General features: G+C 35.2%; 1 protein-coding gene across 1 annotated transcript; it reads left to right on the top strand.

Moving 5' to 3' along the window:
• The first annotated feature begins 734 nt into the window (after positions 1-734).
• Positions 735-23,154, top strand: LOC126980159 (protein giant-lens). The gene is made up of 4 exons (XM_050829751.1): positions 735-1,018; positions 18,546-18,670; positions 19,646-19,913; positions 20,478-23,154. Exons 1-4 carry the CDS (start codon positions 824-826, stop codon positions 20,724-20,726), a joined length of 837 nt encoding a protein of 278 aa, XP_050685708.1. The 5' UTR covers positions 735-823; the 3' UTR covers positions 20,727-23,154.
• The last annotated feature ends 241 nt before the right edge of the window (positions 23,155-23,395 follow it).

Here is a 23,395-nt window from a genome sequence, read left to right as displayed (position 1 = left end):
TAAGTTTTATCTGCATATTAATTAGTAGTTTTATTTATAACGGAACACGCTGTTGTTTAGATGAAACCGGACGGAGATAATTCAATTATTTTAATATTTACACGAAATTTGTCATATTGTGATATTCAATCCAGAACTAGAAAATAATTTAATGTTTATTGATTTCCATATATATTAGTATGTCATGTTTGTATTCATATTTTGATAAATTAAGTAGGTAGGTATTATGATAATTCACAATTGTTTAAGAATTAATTTAAAGTAATCATAAAAGCTATACCTAATAAAATGATATAAGAGATTATTTTATCTCCATGACAAATCCAGAATCTGCACAGATTCAAGCCTGACACCTAACTCGAATACTGCGGCTATGAATATTAAAACAATCTACTGGATAGCTACTAAAGCATTACCTAGATAGAAACATGCGTGAAGTAACTAGAATAAAAATACGTACATATATGTACGTATATGTACCTATAATTAAATTGTTAGTTGATATATAATATCAACAAAAGAGCTCCTAAAGCACTAATCAAGATTCAAATCTGACAGCTGACTAAAATGGTTCCTATATCAATGTACATATTTAGAAAGCCAACAAGGAAGCTTTTAAAGCACAAATAAATGAATGAACCATGACAAGTATCAAGGCGTTTCGGTCGTAGTCGAAGGTGGTTATACTCGAGGCGTAGGCTAAGTTGTACCTGGGCCGAGTCGGTTGCCGCCACCCGACCGCGTCAGTACTCAGTTGTATCTCCGACGAGCGCCCAGCTCCACGCAGCCGCGACTTTTACAGTGACAGTGACACCCAGTGACCATGCAAATGTTGGCGACACTTATTGTGGCATGGCTCGCGAGCGGAGCCCGAGGGGTGATCCGGACGCCCCTCGAAGCCTTCAGGCCGTCGGCCGAGATACACATTCGGCGACCAGACAAGCTGCCTTTCCTCCCGCATAAAAGAACAGCCTCGATGCAACAGAAGAATGGTCTCAAAGTTCTGTACCAAACTGGTGTAAGTACGAACTATACTGTAGATTTTATTATAATTTTTGCATAGCATTTACCAGACTGTTAATACATCTAATTTATATTTGTTTTTATAAATAAAAGTGAAGGAACAATCAGTGTCTTTGCACTTTAAAATGCGGCACCGTTCAGGATTCTTGGCAAATCCAAAATACTGAGCTGAAGAAAACATACGATTTGTCATTTAAAAGTGTTTTTGACACATCGGGACACAATCAAATTGAAATCGACTCTACTAATCAATGAAAACTGTCAATAGATTTTTTTAATAAGCCATAAAAGCTTAGCGATAGCTGATACGAATAAATATAAAAGTTTACTCTTAAACGAACTAGTAAGGCGAGGCCTAATTAATGTTTTCACTGAAATTCAGTTTAATATGAGTAAGTATTAGCACTTGTTCCATGGTTACCTATTTCACTTGGGCGGATGTTATAGTTTACCGCTGTCCGAGTTTCCAACAGCTAATGATAAGTGCAGTACCGCCGCTACCAGTGGAGCTTAGATGAAATTATAATTATAATATATAAAAATATCACTCAATGCTTTCACAAGAAAATTATCGTAGGAACCCGACTTTGTTATGTGTTTGAACCTGATGATATATCAAGCAATTCAATGTCAAACTATTCTTAATTCAAATCGTTAATACATTCCTATACAACATAGGTACTAAAGTAAGCCGAAACATACAAGTATTTTTGTTGCATTAGGAACTTTGCATAATATTGTATTAAAAATAATTAAAAAATGATAAAAATATAGTTACACTTTCAAATTACGATTTAGGGGCAATGCGTTTCTTCTTTTCTTTAAAGCTCAATTTAAAACCTACATTTTTGACATTCATAAGTGCCATTGTCTAGCCGAAACATAAAAATAGACAAGCGAATCGAAAGATAGGCCAGGCCATCCAGGTAATTATTTTGACAAATATTCGGTTAAGGCGTCACACTTAGATAACTTATACGTCTAGATAGATTTGCTTGCTGTTAGACAACCGATACAAACAAGCCAGGAATATTAGATTAGTGTGTGTATCAAGCTACGTCTTAGAGGTTAGTTCTAAAGTCAATTTGTTTCGACGTTTTGACCGCTAATTACTGACAGTAGAAGGTAGTAATTTATCTACTATTATTACTATTTACTATCTGTAGATATTATATTAGGAACGGCCGTAAATGATTTCAGGCGTGATATTATATAAGCTTAGTTGATACGATAACATCAGTATCATGGGTCATGTTAGTATACATGAACGGCCAACGGATCCCAATCAACGTTTTGCTGTAATTAATTGGTATTCCAAAGAATTCCACTCACCTACTTTATAAAAACATAATCGTCATGTTACATACCACGGGCTGGATTCTGAGATCACCTATCTTACCGGGAATTCAATTTTATAGAGCCTCTTGGAAATACTTGAAGAAAAAACTAAACGAATACGTCCGAAACTGTCGCCTTCAGCTTGTTTTTGGTGATCGACAAACATACATATGGAGTTAATTAACTGCTTGTGATGTCAGGTCGACCTGTTATAGTTAATATCATTGTATTTGTTGGATGCTATTACCAATTATGACAATAATCACGACCGTCATGTTCACGAAGCATCCTTACACAAACAATTAATTCAAACTCTATAGGTTGATGCATCCAATATACCTACGATAATTTATATTAATTCATATATTGGACGAAGCACCTTACAAACTAATTTGTTATGTATATTATAGACCAATGTCTATAATACTATTTTACAATTAAAATACTCTATTCAATTCAAACGAGTGGCCGTTAAGTTTCTTGTATGTTCTTCTCGCGAACTCTACTTTTTCTGAACATATGGTAGATTCAGTAATTTAACAGAAATATTTATGATGACGATTCAAAAGCATTTAGTTTAAACCAAATTAAACAAAGTTTATTTGACTTTGACTTTAACCTGACGCAAATACTTATAAAAACTTAAAAGTGAGCCCATTTTAAATTTTACTACTAATTTAACACATGGTTATGGATACATTACACATATACAGCTTATAGTAAACAACGTACCTACTTTCGAGGCAGAAATCCAGATAGTAAGTTGCTCTTGCAGGGAGAGGTGGGGAGAGGTGAGGCAACCGCCCATGGACATCCGCAACAACAGGCGTTGCCGGCCTTTAAGGTTTTATGCTTTTTTCTTGAAGGTCCCTAAGTCGTATCTGTTCGGGAAGACCGCTGCCGGTAGTTGATTCCACAAAGTGGCTGTGCGAGGCCAGAAATTTCGAACAAAACGCGCGTTTGTGGAATGCCAGACATCTACGTGATGCGGATGGTAACTTTGCACGTAATGTACGGTGGTGGGGTTCGGCCGCTGGAATCAACCCGAACAGCTCCTCTGAGCACTCCCCGTCACTCTCTTGGGCATTGCAGTTGGTTATCACTTCTCATCCGATCACCTGCTAGATTCCTCCTACTATATAAAAATTTAGATAAACTTAATATTCGATTGCTACGCGAGTTTGCAGGAGGAACAAACAAATATACATGAACAAATTACAACGCAGTTAAAAAATACGACTCCTTGATCCGTCGAACATCGTCCTTCATCTCAAGGTAACATATTAATTTGATCCTGTTGGCATGAGAATAGGTGGGTTACCGAGAACGTAATAGCCAACAATTAGACCAATTAAAATCCATGTATCAACGCAAAGGACATTACACGTGGCGCGGCGTCTTGAGGAGTGAAAATTCATTAGAAATTGTGTTCATCGTCTCAAATGTATATAGGGTTAGGCTTAAAGTATAATAGGTTCCAATTGGCGGAAAAATCAAGTTACATATAGGTTACATATATACCTTTAAGTTAGTATGGGCATTGGTTGTTGTATATAAAAATATAACAGATATTATGTTATTACCGATAACAAAGCGATACTCGAAAGCGTCTTAATGGACGCATTTTGACAGTAGCATTTCTTTACGCAATGTTTAACAGTGACAAACAGTAGCTAATCTTTTTTCTTCTTCATTTAGCCACTGTTTTAATCACACCATTAGCATTCGCCACTCATTCCCATTAGAAGGGTTCTTGTTTCAAAATTCATCCATGTATTGCTTATATTTTTTATTACAACAACCGGAACCTTTAATGTTTTTTATTATCGAATATAAGTATAAAACCTATGTTACCTCATTATAGGTTCTTAGCATTCAAAACAGTTCACATAGAAACCGTTATCAGTAAAAATATACAAGAAATTAAATGTCTCCGTATTAAAATCCCCGAACCACCGTATCGTATAAATTTTAGATTAAACAAATTATTAACAAAATTAAACTGTCACCGTGCATTCAAACCGACATACGAACGAGCACGATAATTACACCGAGCATAATAAAAATAGAAAAGGAGTCACGGATATCAAGTTCTGTAAGTCATATATTAAAAACAACGTTAATCATATTATTATGCCTAATTTTAAAGTCGATTCAAGAAGATAATCGTTCTAAGCTGTAAGTAATTGCGTGTATTCGATAATGCGCTTAGATTGGTGGCGTTTCGATGTTCAAAAAGATGCATTAAGTTCTTGGTGATAGCAGCTAAAATATATTGACGAATTGAAGGATTTAAGGTTGACATTGTGGAGTGGATTCTGTGCACGCTTGCGTAGGAGAACGCGTAACACGGGTAGCGGCAGGTGTTCATTCAGTCATTCTTATCTTGACAGCTTTGATGACTTACGAAGCCTCAACTTCGTCCCGGCCAGTGTGTATTTGAAAAAAAAAAAGCTCTTTTTCTTTTTCTGTCACTGGTTTTAAGCTCATTTGTAACGGTAACCTTTTCATTCGTACGTCGCTTTGTGGAATGGAATTTATGAGTTATCTTGTTTTTTTATTCATACACAATGCCTTCGCAGGAATGAATGGATCAGATGATAGTGAATTATCAGTTTGACTTTAATATTTGTAAACATATTATATATAGTATAATATAACTACACAGATGTTTGTTACATAATTAACATATATTTGCTAATTTGATAAAATTTACTTTTTAACGCTAAATAAACAAAAATTTGTGTGCGGCAGATCTCCGAATCAGCTGGATCCAATATGACGGGAGATTTATAAGCAAACCTGTCTTGTTTACCTTAGAATAATAATAAATAAGGGTTCCACGTGAATCTTTTCAAATCCACAAAATTGAGATCAAAAAGGGATTCAATGATGGTCGGATTCAAACTTTTAAACCAAATCTACACAAGCGAAGTCGCGTGCTACATTTCAATTCAACTTAAATAATTTAATTCAAAATAGGATTTAAAATCACTTATTGAACTTTAAAAACTACCACCCATTCGAAAATGTTTGTGTCAGACTTGAGAAGAACGGGCGCATGAAACTCAGTTTATTGTTTTTATAAATTTCGTTGCAATAAGTATCTCAACCTTACCTCTCATTATTAAAATTGTTTAGATTTAATATAGCTCTAAACGTGTAAAAAAGTAGGTAATAAACAATTAAATATTATTAATTATCGTGTCTGATTCTACAGTAACAAGAAACGATCTATGACAGTCTTTACTTATCAAACAATTTGCATGATATAATTGGAAATTTATTGAAATAAAACATGCTGCAAGGAAATCGGTATGGACTATTTAGATATTTTGATTCGCTAGTACAAGTTGAAACAATTTTTAAACTTGTAAAGGGATATGCTTTTTTAAAGCTGTAGCCTTTTGGTGAAAGGGGTAGACTTAAACAAAAGGAGGCTTCCTGAGATCTTTGTTGTGAAACCACAAGAGGATGGGTTCTAGACAATCAGGGTTCGTCCGCTTTGGACAATGAGAACAGAAGGGGGACGTGGATAACAATTGATTATAAAATTTCGAAAAATCAATTGTCTAGATTCCTATTTTCATGCACAAAAATGTGTATTTACACTAACTTGACATAGCCATCTTATAATATTTCAAAGTGTTTCATAGATCAAAAGGCAAAGATTTACCATCGTCAGTCAGTAGGTTATTGACAACAATTGGTTTATTCTCAGTTATAACTTTATACCAAGTTTATTTGTAAAGTCGTAAGTGTTTATTTATTTTAATAGGTACACATCATTACAACAAATACCTACATAACATACAAGAAAACTATCAGCGAAATGTAAAATATTATGCTGCAACTCTAAGGCTCCATTGCACAGGATGCCGGCTAGATTATGGGTACCACAACGGCGCCAATTTCTACCGTAAGCTACTAATGTGTAGGCATTATTGTGTTTCGGTCTGAAGGGCGCCGTAGCTTGAAAAATTACAGGGCAAATGAGACTTAACATCTAATGTCTGGATGACAGGAATTTTATGCGCAAAGAAATTAAAACGAATGAAATTTTGAAAATCCCGATTCACAATAGTCAGAATACGTCTTACATGAAATCAGCGCGAGCGGAGTCGCGGGCTTGTTATTAGCGAGATTAGTTGCGAAGCGAAACTCATTGACAGATCAATGAAATACAAGTGTGAATGTCACATCCTCTACTCAAGATGGTGATCCTGATAGGATAATGAGAAGCGGACAATTTTATTATTACACACCAAGGCTGGACAAAAGTTCAATATATATTTAACTAGTTGACACGACCGACTTCATTCTGTCAAAAGTTAACAGTAAAAATTTAATAAATATTATGTTATTTATATCTCAACAATTAACGACGATAACGTACAAAAGTTTCGAAGACTGCAATACTTTATACACTTGATGATATTATGTAGGTCACACTAAAAGTTTTTCGTAACTTAAAAAAACAACATGTCATAACCAAAATATTAGGTTTATAGCATTTCAAAATACTCTCCTTTTCATTTTTCATATTTTTTCATGCGATCGAATCATTTTTTAAAACACAAGGACCACACATCTGAAGGCATTTTTTCTACGTGCTGATTGTACGATATCACTACCTCTTCGGAATTGGTAAAAGTAAAATCTCTCATCAAATCTTTGATTTTGAGGAAAAATACAAAAATCACAGGGTGCTAGGTCTGGGCTATGTGCAGGATGGGTGACGAGTTGTACTTTTTCGGAAGCTAAAAATAACCTAGTTTTGTTGGCCGTGTGTGAAGAAGCGTTATCATGATGTAGGAAAACGCGGCTTTTTGGTAAAACAAATGGTAGAATACCACTCGGCATAAACACTCTTTGATCTTCAAGTGGAATTGTACAGATGGGACCTGTAGCTGAGAAAAAAAATGCGATAATTTTTTTACCAACGTTTCTCGCCTGCTTCACTTTTGTTGGCCTGTTCTCATTTTCAAACACCTATTCACAAGATTGCTGTTTTTTTTTCGGGTTCAAAACTATAAATTTCAAGAATCTCAAGCGGCACTGCATTGTAATGGACAGGGCGTATCAATTACCATCAGCTGAACGTCCTGCTCGTCTTGTCTCTTACTGTCATTAAAAAAGGTGTGTCCTGTTATGTATCTCCATTTATTACTTCGAATACGTTTGTAATAGTTATAGTTTTTTCTCCGATAAATGTTTTTTATAGGTATTCGTACTTAGTACATTATACGCATCATTTTAATGATAAGTTGTAATGAAATCGCAGTTTCCTTCACGCGACGTGTAAATATCCGATAGGATGACGAGATCGTCGGACGGTAGCGGACATAACGGGAGAGCAGCCGTCAACCGACAACAGACCGGACGATCATTAAAAATATTTAATGCATGCAATTTACACTTTCCTTCTCATACGCATTCCTTAGATACCCGTTATTCAATTGATCATAAGCTAACACTTAATACAATATTATTTTAAGTTGTCTTAGTAGACAAGGTTTACGAGTTATTTTTTAATACGGCTTTACTCGCGTTTTATCGGTGTGGGTACCAACTAGTTTCCAACTATTCGGAGGTCTTTCATCAGGGTGAGTGTAGTGGGTTCGCGATAACGTCCCATCTCATACTGCGGACTTGTGCTCGTAGTGCGCGGCTGGACAGGGCGGGGGGCGCAGGGTGCGCCGGTGTTGAGTGATGCCGTATTAATAAAAAAGTAAATAATGTCTCACGAAAGTTTTAATAATCCAAGGTTTAGGAGTTTCACTAGCTCCAATTATTTTCACTTGTTACGGTGCTCTTTAGAAGGAAATTCTTAGAAATGCCAAAGTTTGAATATATTCCCACTTCAAAGGCCGGCAACGCATTACTTAGCCTATGGAAATATGTAGATGTCCACGGCGGCTATTTTTATTAGAGGTAAAATAAAAGCCTTCTTGATGAAGAGGATTATTAAGTGTCTGCTTAGTAGCGTCGGTGACACAAAGAATTGCTATGAACGATTTATCTACACTCTTACGACGAAGGAAACCACCTTGAGGAAACCTACACAGACCTGCACAGTAATTCAAAACAATAAAATCCCAAACAGTATACTAGGGCTCACTGAGCACAGGTTCAAGAAATATATTAAACCTTTTTTGACGAAGAAGTGTTTTAATAATGTAGTAGATAATATAGAGGATAATGATGCATGGTTCTTGTCTGGTCCTACACAGGCTACCTAAAATTGTAAGATATTATATTAAGTGTATGATTTAAAAGATGAGATGTAAGTTTATATCAGTTCATCTCCTCATGTTAAAGCTCCCATACGAACTGATGTAGCTTCATGACGTTAACTTAGCATTGTTGAAATATGTTATGTTATTGTCACTCCCTAGGGTAAATAAACATATTTCTATTCTATTCAAAATTTGCATGTAAAGCTAAAACCAACTTGCACTCGACACAAAAGGACTCGAACCCGCACGGTTTTCACGAGATGCGGAAAATACATGTTGAAACCTCTGCTACAGGTTCAATCGGAACTATGAATATTTTTCCACGTCTAGGTTTAAGTATGGTTATTCCAGCATACCTATTTCGGTTGGCTAGTCATTGTTTTTTGATACAATTATCTCTAAAGCAGCATGTCGGGTATTAACATAAAATTTGTATATCTGAATCAGTTGTTGAAATGAAAAATGTATGAAAGTAGGTACCTAGATAAAATTCGCAAATTATAGAGCCGATGTGAATAGAAGTGTTTTAAAAGCTACAAGATTAAATGAAATATTGATAAGAATGGAAGAAGCTAAAAGAGATGGACTATGAATTACATAAAATGCAATATTTCGAGTCGTAGTAGAAAACTATCTGTCGTGCCATAGTGCAGATGAAACAGACTAATATACGTGACTCGAAGCCACGAGCCAACAAAGAAAAGTGAAGGTAAAAAGCGGCCTCGGCTCGCTTGCTATCTGATTGGTACGGCTGGGGATACAATGCTAGGAATGCCGTCCGAATGTTTCACTCGAACTATGAAATAAGCTTGATTCGTCTCAACAGCGCCTAGTACATATAAGGAACACAACGAGCACGTTCTGGAAGTAATCGGATGTGACTTTTGCTAGTGTTTAAGATACCTACGACCTGTTTCACGTATTCATTTATAAATTAAAACAATATTGCATCTCCCATTCATTATTCCAAACAATAGAATTGTGCAATCTAAGACTGAGGAGTGTCATGATAAAACGGGAACTTGGTTTGAGCATTGGCGAAGGTTGATCATCATCATTATCATTAGCCGAAAGACGTCCACTGCTGGACAAAGGCCACCCCTAAAGATTTCCACGACGATCGGTCCTGCGCAGCCCTCATCCAACGTATTTCGACGATTTTGGCCTACCAACACTGCGTCTTCCGGTACGTGGTCGCCATTCGAGGACTTTACTGCGAAGCTTAACTTTTACGTAATTTCATCTGTCGAATGACTATAAAAACAAATACAAAGATTACGCTCACCCTACACTCAGCTAAGTTTAATTCATGCACATTAATCGATGGATGAAGAAACGACTTTTTTTAAACGTAAGTTGGTCAACTATTTGTATCATACTTCAGCTACCACAAATCTATTGTTAAAAATGTCTACTGAAGCACAACCAATGGAGGACAATTAAATAAACTTCATTATATATAAATTGTAAAATAAAATAAATCATTTCTTTCTAATTGTATGAATATATGAATATAATTATGGTGTAATATTATTGCATTTTCTTTAATTAACGCGAGTGTAACTCATTTATGTAAAACATTTTAAAGTATTAAAGCGCGTGTAATTGTACTTTAAAAAGTGGTATATTTAAATATAATAATATTAATTAATAATTTAATATCTTCTTCATTACAATATTGTTCTTTCAACAAACGTAAAATAGCACGATTAATTTTTTAGGGATTATTGTTTTGTTATGCCAAAGAACTACCTATAACTTCTTGTATGCGTATCCACGGACACATTTTTTTTTCGGTTTTCAAGCATTGTAAAATAATTTGCATGTGAAACACACGTCTTATCATGATTTAAAAATATATTTTATTAAAATGTTTCGAGAAGCTTCTTGTTTGACGTGAGACTGAAGACGCTATCGGCGCGGGCGCTCGGAATTGGGTTACGTGTGAGGGACACGTGCGTGATCAATGCTCATCCCCCGGATGCCTTCACAATGGTATTGGATGATGGCCCGTATCAATGGAGACACAGCGTCAGCTGCGGTCCCTACAGATATCAACTAATATAGCTTGAGCTGTTATCAAACTTGTTTTGTCGCGTAGATTTCGTTCACTCGAATTAAATATGTATCGTTCACAATATAACAACTTTGTTGACTCTCCACTCCTGCTTAGTCGTATTTGCTTCACATGTCCAACAGTAGGTCATCGCTCCACCAATAAAATATTTTTAGTGCCATTCTTTAGGACTAATTATTGTAAGAATAGATTTCTTATCAGAGCTTGCATTACACACAATGACTGTTATAACCACATAGACATTACGATGTAATAAATACGATTTTGTATCTTTTGTTACAAAAAATTGGTACCTAAAGGTTATATTTGCATCAGTGAATTAATTGGCTCTTTAAACTTTTGTACTTATATTATTTTTAATAAGTCTTAAAACTTCACTATGTTTACTACATACATTGTTAGGAACTATTTTGTCTAGTGTAATATTTATCGTTTATCATACCTTTATGTAATATAAATAGCTGTAAGTTTCTTTATACATATAAATAAATTAATATTAGGCTTACATCTTTATAGCAGACTTTACTTACGTAGAACTTAGCTGAGTGTAAGCTTAGCATAATCTTTGATTTCATTTTTAAAGCCATTAGGAAGCTGAAATTATGCTGAGCTAAGTTAGCCCAATGAAAAAGTCAAGTTTCCGTTTTATTTAAGAAAAGCAGAATATCATTCGATTTCTATATTATTATTTAAATGACTTTGACTTTCAACCCTTTTATCATACCATTGATGACGAATTAGACGTCTTAGTATTGACGTATTAGTATTTTTAGCTAGTAAAAAATATATTTAGCATTGCTACCCGTTGCTTATAGCGAGTCGTGCAACAATACAAACCTACAGAACAACAATCAAATGAACATTTTATAAGTCATCTCTGTCTTATTTGTTCTGTAACTATAATTAGGGATTTTTATGAAATCTGCAGATATCAGCGAAATAAAGTTAAACTAAATAAATTTTAATAATATATAAATAAATTTAAATTATACGTTGAATATATTATTAACGGTTGGATCAATCTATTACAGGTAGAAGGAGACTCTACTAAGAGCATCTGGAATATTAACTTTGTAACAAACATTATTAAAGAAGTACATAACGTAGGTAGTATGGCTTTCACAATTGAAAATATAATACTTATATCCTTTTTTAACTAGACCCTGAGTCGAGAGATATTAGAAACTACAAAAAAAACTGCTTTACTCGAATAGGTAATCGAGATCTGTCCGCAAGTAATGTTTGTTTAATAAATGACGTACCTACGCGACAAACACAGTTTACAGTTCATGTAATAGCTACCAAGGGCGGATTGAACGTTTCGGACACAGTTCGTTAATATGGTCATGGCTCGAAGATAAAACTGATGATGGATAGATTAATTATCTTTGGGGGTTCTCTGCACCTATTATGTAGCAAACCAATCTATATAAAAATATAGTTTCGACGTTTTAGACCTTTCTACCAACTCATGTTTGATTCAGAGTATTATTACGAGTGGCAGCCCTAGTGCGAGTAATGCGTTGATGTCTTTTACTAGGGCGTTGTTTCAACTTATAATAGGTACTACACATAAATCATTTAGTACATAGCGTAGAACAGAGTCGCTTTCTGTTTTGTGTCTGTACATCCGCTAAGTCTTTCAAAGCGGCGCAACTAAAGTCAATGCGGTTTATGCCATCAGTTAGATAAATTTTCACAGAAGGTTGATATATAACCAACCATATACCAAAATAAATATTGATTCAAATAGAAAACAACCAGTCGACGAAAAATAAGCTTACATAGAAACCTTTACAGGTATGACAAAAGCGATGCGATTGCACTGCCACGTATCTATCGCATTTCGCTCACAGTAACACTTTCTTTATGCGAATTTAAGGAATATATAAGTCTGTCTGTTCCAGCTTATCTCCAAAAAACGGCTAGAAAATGTATTAAGATATCATATATAAAAATGATTAAATAACATTTTTATTACTAAATCTCTTCTTTGTAAGTAAATCTTGAATTAAAATTGACCCTATCTAAGGTGTCGCAAATTCTGTCTCATATTACCTTTCTTTCTTTAGAAATAAAACCATATGAGTCAAAGTCAAAAATTGTTCAAACAACAAATATTTCGTCATCGTCAATCACCAAAAATAAAATTTAAATACATGCTAATTACACAAAAGTTTAAAGATATATAATATATTAAGAATAATGCAATCAGTTAAAACAATACAAGGCTGAACCATAAAATCCATAAAAAATAACAACTATAATACTATTCTTTTCGACATTGTAATATCGTTTACGTAATCTTGAATACTTTAATTGCATTTAAATAATATTATGTAAACACTGTTGGTTGTAGGGAAGGCTACACCTACAGTACATCTTAGTACAGATATGTAAGTCAATATAAATTGTAAATAAAACACGGGCGATTGTGACACGAGGCTAGACAAAAAATGATAGTATAGGCGTATGATGCGGCCCACGCAGGCTGCGTACTCCGAAGGTTGTGGAAGGTCGGCCGGTTGTTTGTCAGGCATACAGCCAGCGTTCATTATGCAATCGTTATCATATTGAGTAGGTACATGCACCGGATATTGTCGACAGCCGTATCGCATAATAAACATAATGACATTCATTGCATATAACTTTATGGTTTATTAGATTTTTTTATGTCAATATGGGACGAGACGAGCAGGACTCTTGCAAAATACAAAAATTAAACCTTAAGCGGAACTACAATTGCGCTCGTCACCTTGACATAAGATGTTAAGTATCATTTGCCCAGTAATTTGACTAGCTACGCTTAAACATTACTGCTTCAAGGCGCTGTTGTGGTAGCCATAACCTAGCCGGCATCCTGTGCAAAGAAATCTTCTACTGGTATTTCTTTTTGAACATATTTTTAGCTTTTTATTATTAAGGTTTGGGGATTGAAATACACTTAAATCCTAGGAACTATTGTGCCCCCTGCTTGCGTTAGCGCGCCTACCTTTACCTCGTTGTATCTAAAAATGAGATGTGGAAATCGAGGCTACTAGCTAGGGAACGTGTGACCTTAGTGTGCCGAAGTTTAAATTATATCCTCAAGACCTATTTACTCTTAAGAGGATCCTCAGAGTTTTGGCAGGGCAAGTCCTCTGCTTTGAGAAAAAGTACTTTAAGACAACACAAGCTGATTCTGTCATTGGATCTCGCATTTTAGTTGGATGTGTTTGCGATATCAGCGGCTCCACTGCAGAATCTGCACAGGTTTGATTCACTGAGAACCATTCTGGCATGTATATTATATTAATGCTTGCACGGTTTACTCTATAGGTACTTAACGAGTTCGGTACCCGTAACTAAGTACGACTTCGCTATCCGTTCGACTGGCAACCAGTTTATCATCAGGGTGTATCTTAAGGCGAAGAGTAAGCAGAAAACACGCAAACATGGTGTTTTTAGACAAGTTTTGTGGTGAAAGTATAGCATTTCGAGCTATGAACACTACTTAATCCTGTTACACATATCCTTAAGTCTTATTTGTAGGTTGCTTATGCTTGCTGTTGGTTATAGTTAACACTGCCGAGCCTTTTTGAACTACCAATTTTCTTTGAAGTTAAACAAGTTTTTTGGCATGGCGTGACGGATTTTTTTGGTACTTCTCTCAGAAAAGTTATTCTTATAGCTTGTACTTTTTTGTGTAGATTCATTTATTCAGATTAGTAGTGAATAACGAGGATTGAAAGAATATAAACTGTTTTCCACCCAAGAATTTTGAAAATATTGGCTTTGTTACATAGATGGCGGGCCGGCAGCCGTGAACTCATATCGCTCAAGGTCGCTAGTATTTAGTATCGCCTTAACGACCGTTTTTAATAACGTATCTCTAGTTACGGATACCGTGCTGTCACCGTTTAATGACAAGATCTTATCTGTCCATAGTTATGTCCAATATTGTTATAGTGCAATGCTTTATGTCGATAGGTTATTGAAATGTAAGTAAGCGTATAAGGATAGATTTGTCTACCTCTAGTAAGTTAAACTAAGGATAGATAGGTTATTGAAAATGGCCGTAAATGAATTATAAGTACCTACGTGTGATGCTGTTTTGAGCGTAAAAAATAAATATAAATTATTTAGATTTTTTGATGAGTTCGGTGTAATTATAAAATACAGTGAATTGTTAAAATATATAATAAATAATCTCTCACGCATCTGGTGTATTTTAGTTCAAATGATTAATTGTTAATTATAAGCTTTTTCCATTCCATACAATACTGCAGCTGAATTCCCTAATACTTTATTAAAAGTGGGATTTTTTAAGTAAACAATAAGAGGAAATACAAATAAAGAATTCGGTAGCGATAGTAGCAAGATGAACGGTTGTCATACTGAGGGGATTTTCAAAATGATTCCAATGGCTTAGGTGTCTTGGTTATGGGATGGTTTTGTATTGAAGGCTCGCCGAAACACCTGTTTATACCGGATACCCCTCCCCGCGACCCCTTCATACCTAGCTCTAACTTAAGAAAGTCAGCATTGCCATTGAAAATATTAATTTCTGAATATCGTTATGACTAAATAAATATCCGTAAAGTTTTGAAGATTTGAAACATATTAGACATAGTGGTTTAAGAGTCGCATTTGCCGATACAACAGACTGTCTTTACAAAGGTACTTATTAAATATTTTTTACTGGTCAAAACGTATGCCTACCTTACATTACTGTTTGCCCCTTCTGATATAAAAGAAATGCTGTATTAAGTAAGAATTTTGAAGTCAATTTCGACTGTGAGTACTAACCGGAGCGTTTATTACGAATACTACCTGTGACATCTACGGTACAAGGTGAAAAAACAATGCCATAGGATAGCCATGCATGCAAACGTCATACATAAAACACACAAATCGAACACAAACAGGATAACAGCAATAATAAATAGAATGCGTAACACGAGATGCAAAGCTATGCAAAGCGCGTGTCTCATTCAATATTCGTCGCGATGTAAAATGTGTATTTCTCACAAACTGTATTAGCATTCATCGCGACGCGTCAGATCCGTTAAATGAAATTATGTTCACGATCAAAATAGCACACGAGGCTAAAGCGAGTACAATAATTGACTTGTTTGCATTACGTCCGGTTACTCTTTTATTTTGCGTCTTAATCTATTGAGTGCCTATTTGACAAAGCTCCAAGTCAACAACCCAGCGTGCTATTCAATACGGCACACAAGCTTTTTTGTTTACGCTACAAAAGGGCTATTTCCGGCTTTTGTAAGATCCGTCCTAGGCTATTTCCGCGAAATCCGTCGCAACATAGAAGAAACGGGAAGTATATCCGGAACAAGTAAAAAAATTGTTTTCACGACCCTAATAGCAATAGGGCTGCTACAACTTGTGAAACACTTTTAAATATACACAAACGGTCTTTTTAATAAACGCAATATAAACTTACTCCAAGTTTAAAATTACTTCCCCTTGTCATGTAATTCTGTAGTAACAAAGGTGAGATAAAGACAAAAAGTTTGAAATTTGGCATGACTTCGCGTTTATTAATAACACTATAATATTATTATCTCAATATGTTGAAACAAACGGGTGAGTTATAATCATAAACGAATTCTATAGCAACTATAATTCAATAACAAAAACAAAATTTATGAGAACACATAAAAATTCCAATCGAAAAAATGTAGAGACGGCTCTAATCGCCATTAAACGTCATCATAACATCTATAATTATTATGAATAGCGTCCGCTCGGACAGCCCTGAGATATGTTTGCGCAGAAAAAAACGTTCCCACAGCAAACAGGTTGCCGAATGGTATGTTTTCCGGTCGGAAGTAAACCCACGACCGCTGGTCCTTTGACGCAAAAAAAGTTGAATGAATTCAGAGCGCACATGTTCCTGCACCATACCAAAGGAATCATTATCAACATCTTTCAAGCCTAGTTATAATGATCTGCCGTTTTTCTTCACAAAACGTAGCAGGTGCGCGGCGAACACATTTCGAATCTCCCACGGTAACGTATAGATGTATCGCTTGCACGAAACACTACAACACACTTGAGCATTCAGCGCGAGTGACTTATACTGACATGCGGATTTACGAATGCGACATATGCAATCTATTGTAAAACATTCGTTTTATAAATTTTAATTCTAGTTTTTTTTATGACAGTAAGATAAGAGACGAGCAGGACGTTCAGCTGATGGTAATTGATACGCTCGTCACCTTGAGACATAAGATGTTAAGTCTCATTTGCCCAGTAATTTCACTAACCACGGCGCCCTTCAGACCGAAGCACAGTAATGCTTAAATATTAATGCTTCACGGCAGAAATAGGCAGGAATAGACCCATAATATAGCCGGCATCCTGTGCAGTTTCATCAATACTCTTCATAACTATAACGCAATTGAACATAATTTTGTTTTAATTGAAATCGGTCTGAGATTCATGGTAATGAATATCTATATCTTCTTAATATATATAAATTACGTGACACGTTGTTTGTCCGCGATGGACTCCTAAAATAATGAACGAATTTAAATGGGGATTACTTCATGGGGTGCAGTTTTGTCCAACTTGAGAGATAGGATAGTTTTTATTTCGATTTAAGACCCATAATTATTTTTATTTTCAATATTTGTTTTGTATGGACATATTTTCTATGAGAGAATTTAGTGACGCACGGTTTGACAGTTCCGCTGTGAAACAATTTCATTATAACAACAGGGAGTATTATTTATGAAATATTTCTTGATGTGTTGAAATATCATTGCAAATTCCTGTGAAACAGTATTTTTTTTTATTATCTACAGAACAACGTCTGTCGGGGCAGTTAGTTTGTTTTATATATTACAATTGAAATAAAAATATGCAAAAGTTGATGTACATACCTATTTGTGTATTATATACGTTTGGTGAATTAATATAAACGACTTAACAGAAATCTCGAATTCAGCACAGAAAATAATTAAAATTGAAATTTAAAATGTATTTTAAAATAATTAAATTACATAGATATTAATCTTATTGTAAACTTATAACACACAATATCAAACTACTAAAAATATCACCAAATCATTTTAAAATATATAATAAAAACCTTCAAAATAAAGAACTTCAACGAACTTAAAGAAGGTCTTTTTGTGATACCTTTAAGCTGCAATTCTCCCTTTAATTTTTCCAAATGCCTTTGACTAAGAATCTGTTGGTAGCAAACGTATTATATAAGTTTTTGTTTTAATTTGACATTTATATACTTCAATATTATAATATATTATATGCGAATATTCTCACAAATATAATATTATGCATTAGACTGCGTCAGAATAAAAAAAAAAGTTTTTTTTGAGTAAGCACATGTAAAAAGTTTCGTTGCTAGACAAAAAAAACCTCCTATAAGATGTGCTTGATACCTTGAAAATTAAGCTGGCGCATGGGAGGGTTCACATTTAAAATATATAGAAAAAAAACTTTTTTTTCATAGCTAACAAAGAAACTTTTTAGATATACCTACTTAATAAAAAAAATATTCTGATGCAGTCTAATTATGCATATTTCATAAGCAATCCTAATTGGTTATGAAAAATACACCAACACCTACCTAGATAATGTTGATCCATGATAATTTTTTTGATTGATTTGTTTCTGTGATTCCTTTGGTGAAAGAGAGAAAACAAGAGAACATGGGAGGCGGTGATCACTTAATATTAGGCGACCCGAACGCTCGTTGGTTCTTATATTCCAAAATAAAAAAATGCAACGAATTATCAATGACTTCGACTTAGGGAACCATTTTTATATTTGTGTTACTTATTTTTTTTTATTTCTACAAAAATAATAATACTTAATATATGTTTAAAATGTTTCAGGGTTCAGAAGATGATCTGCCGGATTGCAGGCCGCGTCAAGTATGCAGCAAAGTGGATCTGTACGACCCAGCTCAACCATGGATTGAGAGGAAATGCCGCTGTTTGGGACATAGGCCGTGTTCTGGGTATGTTGAATACACACATAATAATAATACATTCATTGCATTGTTGTAATTGAGGTGTTTGTTTCGGTTCTCTATCTCTTACATTATTTTTATGACAATAAGGGACAGTAAGAGACGAGACGAGCAGGACGTTCAGGTGATGGTAATTGATATGCCCTGCCTATTTCACTACAGTGCCGCTCAGGATTCTTCAAAAACCCAAAAATTCTGAACGGCATTATGTACATGTATAATACAATGTTTTCGATTATATACATAATTATTTTCGACATTAGCAGAGCGGTATGATAAAGTGACAGAATTATTAACCTACTCATAAAAGTTCAGTTTAGTTTTATCTGTACCTACAGTTAGGATGTCATCCCCACCATCTGGATGTGTGGCGGTCCTCCACAGTGCGGTTTTCAAGGAGCTTTCTTCCACGTACTACAAAGCTGTGGAATGAGCTTCCTTGTGCGGTGTTTCCGGGACGATACGACATGGGTACCTTCAAAAAAAGCGAGTACACCTTCCTTAAAGGCCGGCAACGCTCCTGTGATTCCTCTGGTGTTGCAAGAGATTGTGGGCGGCGGTGATCACTTAACAACAGGTGACCCGTACGCTCGTTTGTCCTCCTATTCCACAAAAAATAAAAAAATATCTACATAATAAATATTTACTTAGCTTAGATGATTTAATATAGATAGGGACTAACTAAACCCTAGAATGCCATACGAGTTATAATTGAATTTATGGAATTTTTAATTTTATCATTGTTTACTTATTAAAAGCTTCAGATAATTTATACGTCTAGGTAGAGTAGAGACTCTTACTCTTAGACAACCGATGAAAACAGGCCAGACTTTAGTATGCGTGACAAGCTACGTCTTACACTCGCGATTTGTATGTTCGCCAGAGCTTTACTGTGCACCGCAACTTTTTTCGACGTTCTCACAGGTGTCAAAGTCTATAATAATGACTTATAAATAATTTCAGCGAACTATCATCAGACGACAACCACACCCTCGCCGACAAGACAACACTCTACAAGACCTGCGAGCCAGTCAAGAGGCTTCCTAAGTGCCGGTACTTCAAAGACGCCGCCTGGACGATATTCTCTCTGCCGGACAGCAATGCGACACAGCAAATCGTCAACTGTCACTGCCCGAAATCTTCTGTCACTTATTTGTTGAAGAAACTGCCATACACGACGCCTAGCGGCGAACAGGGGAACATGTACCAGTTCGCGTGCTCGCCTCAAAGCGTGAGTATTTCAGTTAGTTTATCTATACGCCGCGAGATGACGCTTTTAGCAAACTCAGGGGTTAAATCGGAGCTCTATAATTTAATTATGTACATCAATGATTTTGATATTATATTCCAATAAATGTATCCAAAAAATAAGAGGTATAATATATGCGTATACTGTGGCCTGTCAAAAGCGACTTCGCCCAGTTGGTAGCGGTATTGGCCCTCCTCTTTCCGCAAATTAGACTCAAAGACTGGAGGGAGCTATGTAGTGTGTAGGGATGTCCAAACAGGCATTCTTCTTCCAGAAGATCAGAACCGTTTTAAGGTTTTTGTGGGTTTTTCGGACAGCGCTCGTATTTTCGAGGATTTTTCGCACCGTTGAATTAGAACGATAAATAAATGTCCGAAAATTAGAAGACCAAAAACTATACAATAACAATGTTGGTTTTCAAAGTAATTTTTCTAATATACATGCACAATTTAGGCAATTAATAATGAACAAAAATAAAGATCACAAAAGTGTCAATAGACTTTCGAAAAAACCATATAAAACTCATAAATACCCTTGAATTTTCAGAGGCTGAGGTGTTCAAGAAAAGAGCCGTGCAGATTATTCAGCGCTCGGCGACGACACGAGCAGATAGACGAGGTAAACGCGAGCACGATATGCCAGTGTCCCAGGGAGCACACGTGTCCCAAGCACCACACGGAGCCAGGAGTTCTGCCCGGCATCACGTACATAGCGGAAGACATCCGCACCTACCACGGTTACTGCCTGCCCGAGCCGTCGCCAGACACCTATAGATTCGTAGGCGACAAAGACTGACAACATGCGTAGACTGCTCCAATAAAGAAACGTTTTAAAAATGGCGGCTGCAGCGTTTTATCCTTATCACATAACATCGGATAATATGCTGGCACAACCGTGTATTCGAAAAATACCATACAAAAAACTCTAATGTTGTTTACACCCGGTCATGGGCTCCACTAAAGAAACGTTTTAAAAATGGCGGCTGCAGCGTTCTATCCTTGCCACATAATTTCGGATAATATGTTCGCAACCGCATATTCGAAAGATACCAAACAAATTTCAATGTTGTTGACACCTGACATATTGTATAGAGAGCTTGTGGCAATAAGTTACTAATGATTTAATATTATAATTAATTAATAATGCAAATAATATATTTAATTACATGGTTAAGCTAGAGTGTCTTGCGTATATTCAAAGATGAATATAAATTACTTCTTATGAAGGTAAAAGAATCCCAACGCCAGAAACGGCTAATTTGAGCGCCAACTTATACACTGAAAGTGATAGTTTATTTGCAGACCGTACGTCAAAAACCGGCTGCCATATATTTTATAAGTTGCTTCATTATTGGGGCGGGTTAAAACAATAGCCGATCGAATTGCTCACATTTCCTGTTAGTACAAACGCAAGACGAAAAATACTACTATTAAGGAATATAATTTTGTATACATCTCAGTAGATTATATTATGAACAAAAATTTAACAGTTTCATATACACATTTGATTGAACCTTTCAAACATGAAGATATACCGATTGAAGCATCAATTTCATTTTCGCTAATGTTACATTTCTAAGTAAAACGGGAAATGATGGGTTTTAACAGTAAGTTAATTTAAAAATATCGTAGTCATTCGAAATATTGAATATTAAAAAGTATACAGGAAATTTTTCATTAGAAAAGTCTTATACTATGTCGTGTACCTATTTGCTGTTCAGTGCGGTTTATTAAGAGTTAAACAGAAATGACACATGCTGTTATTACTAATGTTCCTGTACGCTTATTAAATTATATTAATTTATGGGTCCTCTTATATTTACGATAAATTATGTTGTCACCTTAGATTAAGGATTGGTCTCCGCTGCGCTCCAACTAGATACCGCAGGCGTAGTCGCACAGTGCGGCAACTAATACTAGGCCCAAGTACTCGAGTTAGTCTCGAACAATGCGTGACGTTGACGTGCCACATGTTCTGTTAAACTTTCGCCTCTTGTCTTCCAAAATCACACGTCCTGAGGATGCCTCGTGTAGAGGCGAAAAACGTGTCGAATTGTTTAAAGACAAATATTGGCGGAATTAACACTAAAGAAAACTCAAACCATTTGTTTATTTATGGATTTCCTCAAAGTAACGCCTACATCAATAAATTTTAATAGTTGAATATAAATGCCGGGTTGCGTAGTAAAACTTTGTAAAAATAATACAACAAGAAGTAGAAAGACACTGTGATCACATATCATCAGTAAGTGTTATATATTTTATTAATTTCAATGTAAAATAAATTTAGTATCACGATGCGACGCACACAAGCATCCAATAGTTGCCGTAATAAAAAAGCTATTGTTCCTAGTTATTTCGGTATCTAGTTGGAGCGGAGACCAATTCTAAATCTAAGTTTATCACATTGTTTCAACATGACAGGAGCAATGATAATTTTAAAAAAAAGTTGTTGCTAATGCGGGGTGAAATTAATCTTTACTGCGAAACTGATGAGAAAAGTAATCAATAAAATACGAAAAAGCCTATAAATATGATAAGGGAACTAATTGTTAAATTAATTTAGTATATAAATATTCAATGACGTTTCTTTTCCTCCATTCCATTATATGTTTCATATAAAACCGGGTGTAAATTCAGCTAAATGGTATTGAACACATTGGACCTCAGTGTAAATATAACTTAGTTATAAATCTGTAATATTTGATGATAATAATTGTTTCTGTTATATGATTTATTGTAAATAATAATTTAAGTGTAAAAATCATTCCAAGTGTTTAGTTTAAATTATAAATTTTCATATTTTAATACTTGCCATACTAGGAATAGTCGATGCATTATGAATAATGCTTATTTTGTGAGACTGTTTCATTTCCCTGTCTTCCATTCGTATCTTGAAGGCATTTGTTTTATATTTTTTTATGTTGTATAATTTTTGTTATGGCATCAATTTTCACATAATGTTATGGTTGATTGCTGATGAGTTTCTAGCAAATGCATTTGTTGCGATTGTCCTCAAGAAACTATTATTTTGATTTATGTAAAGTATTATGAGTAGATGTATGCCAAGGTGTCTTTGTACGTGAAGCTGTGTATTTATGTAAATATGAGAAAAATGTTAATGTTTTACACTTTGTTCGGTAAAGATACAAAGTATGTCTTCCTTGTTTTATATTATAAGTTAAATTATTGACACAAAAATGATTAAATGTTTCAATACTTTACAGTGGGTTTTTTAATAATTGTACAGTTTTCAACGACGAAAACGAGGGTTTTCAACCAGTGTGTGTTGCCAGTGATGACTTACGGTACGCAGACGTGGTCACCAACTATTGGCCTTATGAAAAGCTCATGGTCGCTCAGAGGGCAATGGAGAGGGCTATGCTCCTCGGAGGAGTTTCCCTGCGAGATCGAATTAGAAATGAGGAGATCCGTAGGAAAACCAAAGTTAACCAAAACTGAAGT

Source organism: Leptidea sinapis, chromosome 5 (assembly GCF_905404315.1).
Source record: "Leptidea sinapis chromosome 5, ilLepSina1.1, whole genome shotgun sequence".
NCBI classification, from domain to species: domain Eukaryota; kingdom Metazoa; phylum Arthropoda; class Insecta; order Lepidoptera; family Pieridae; genus Leptidea; species Leptidea sinapis.
The sequence above is the reverse complement of the archived record's forward strand: the minus strand, read 5'-3'. Positions and strand labels throughout refer to the sequence as shown.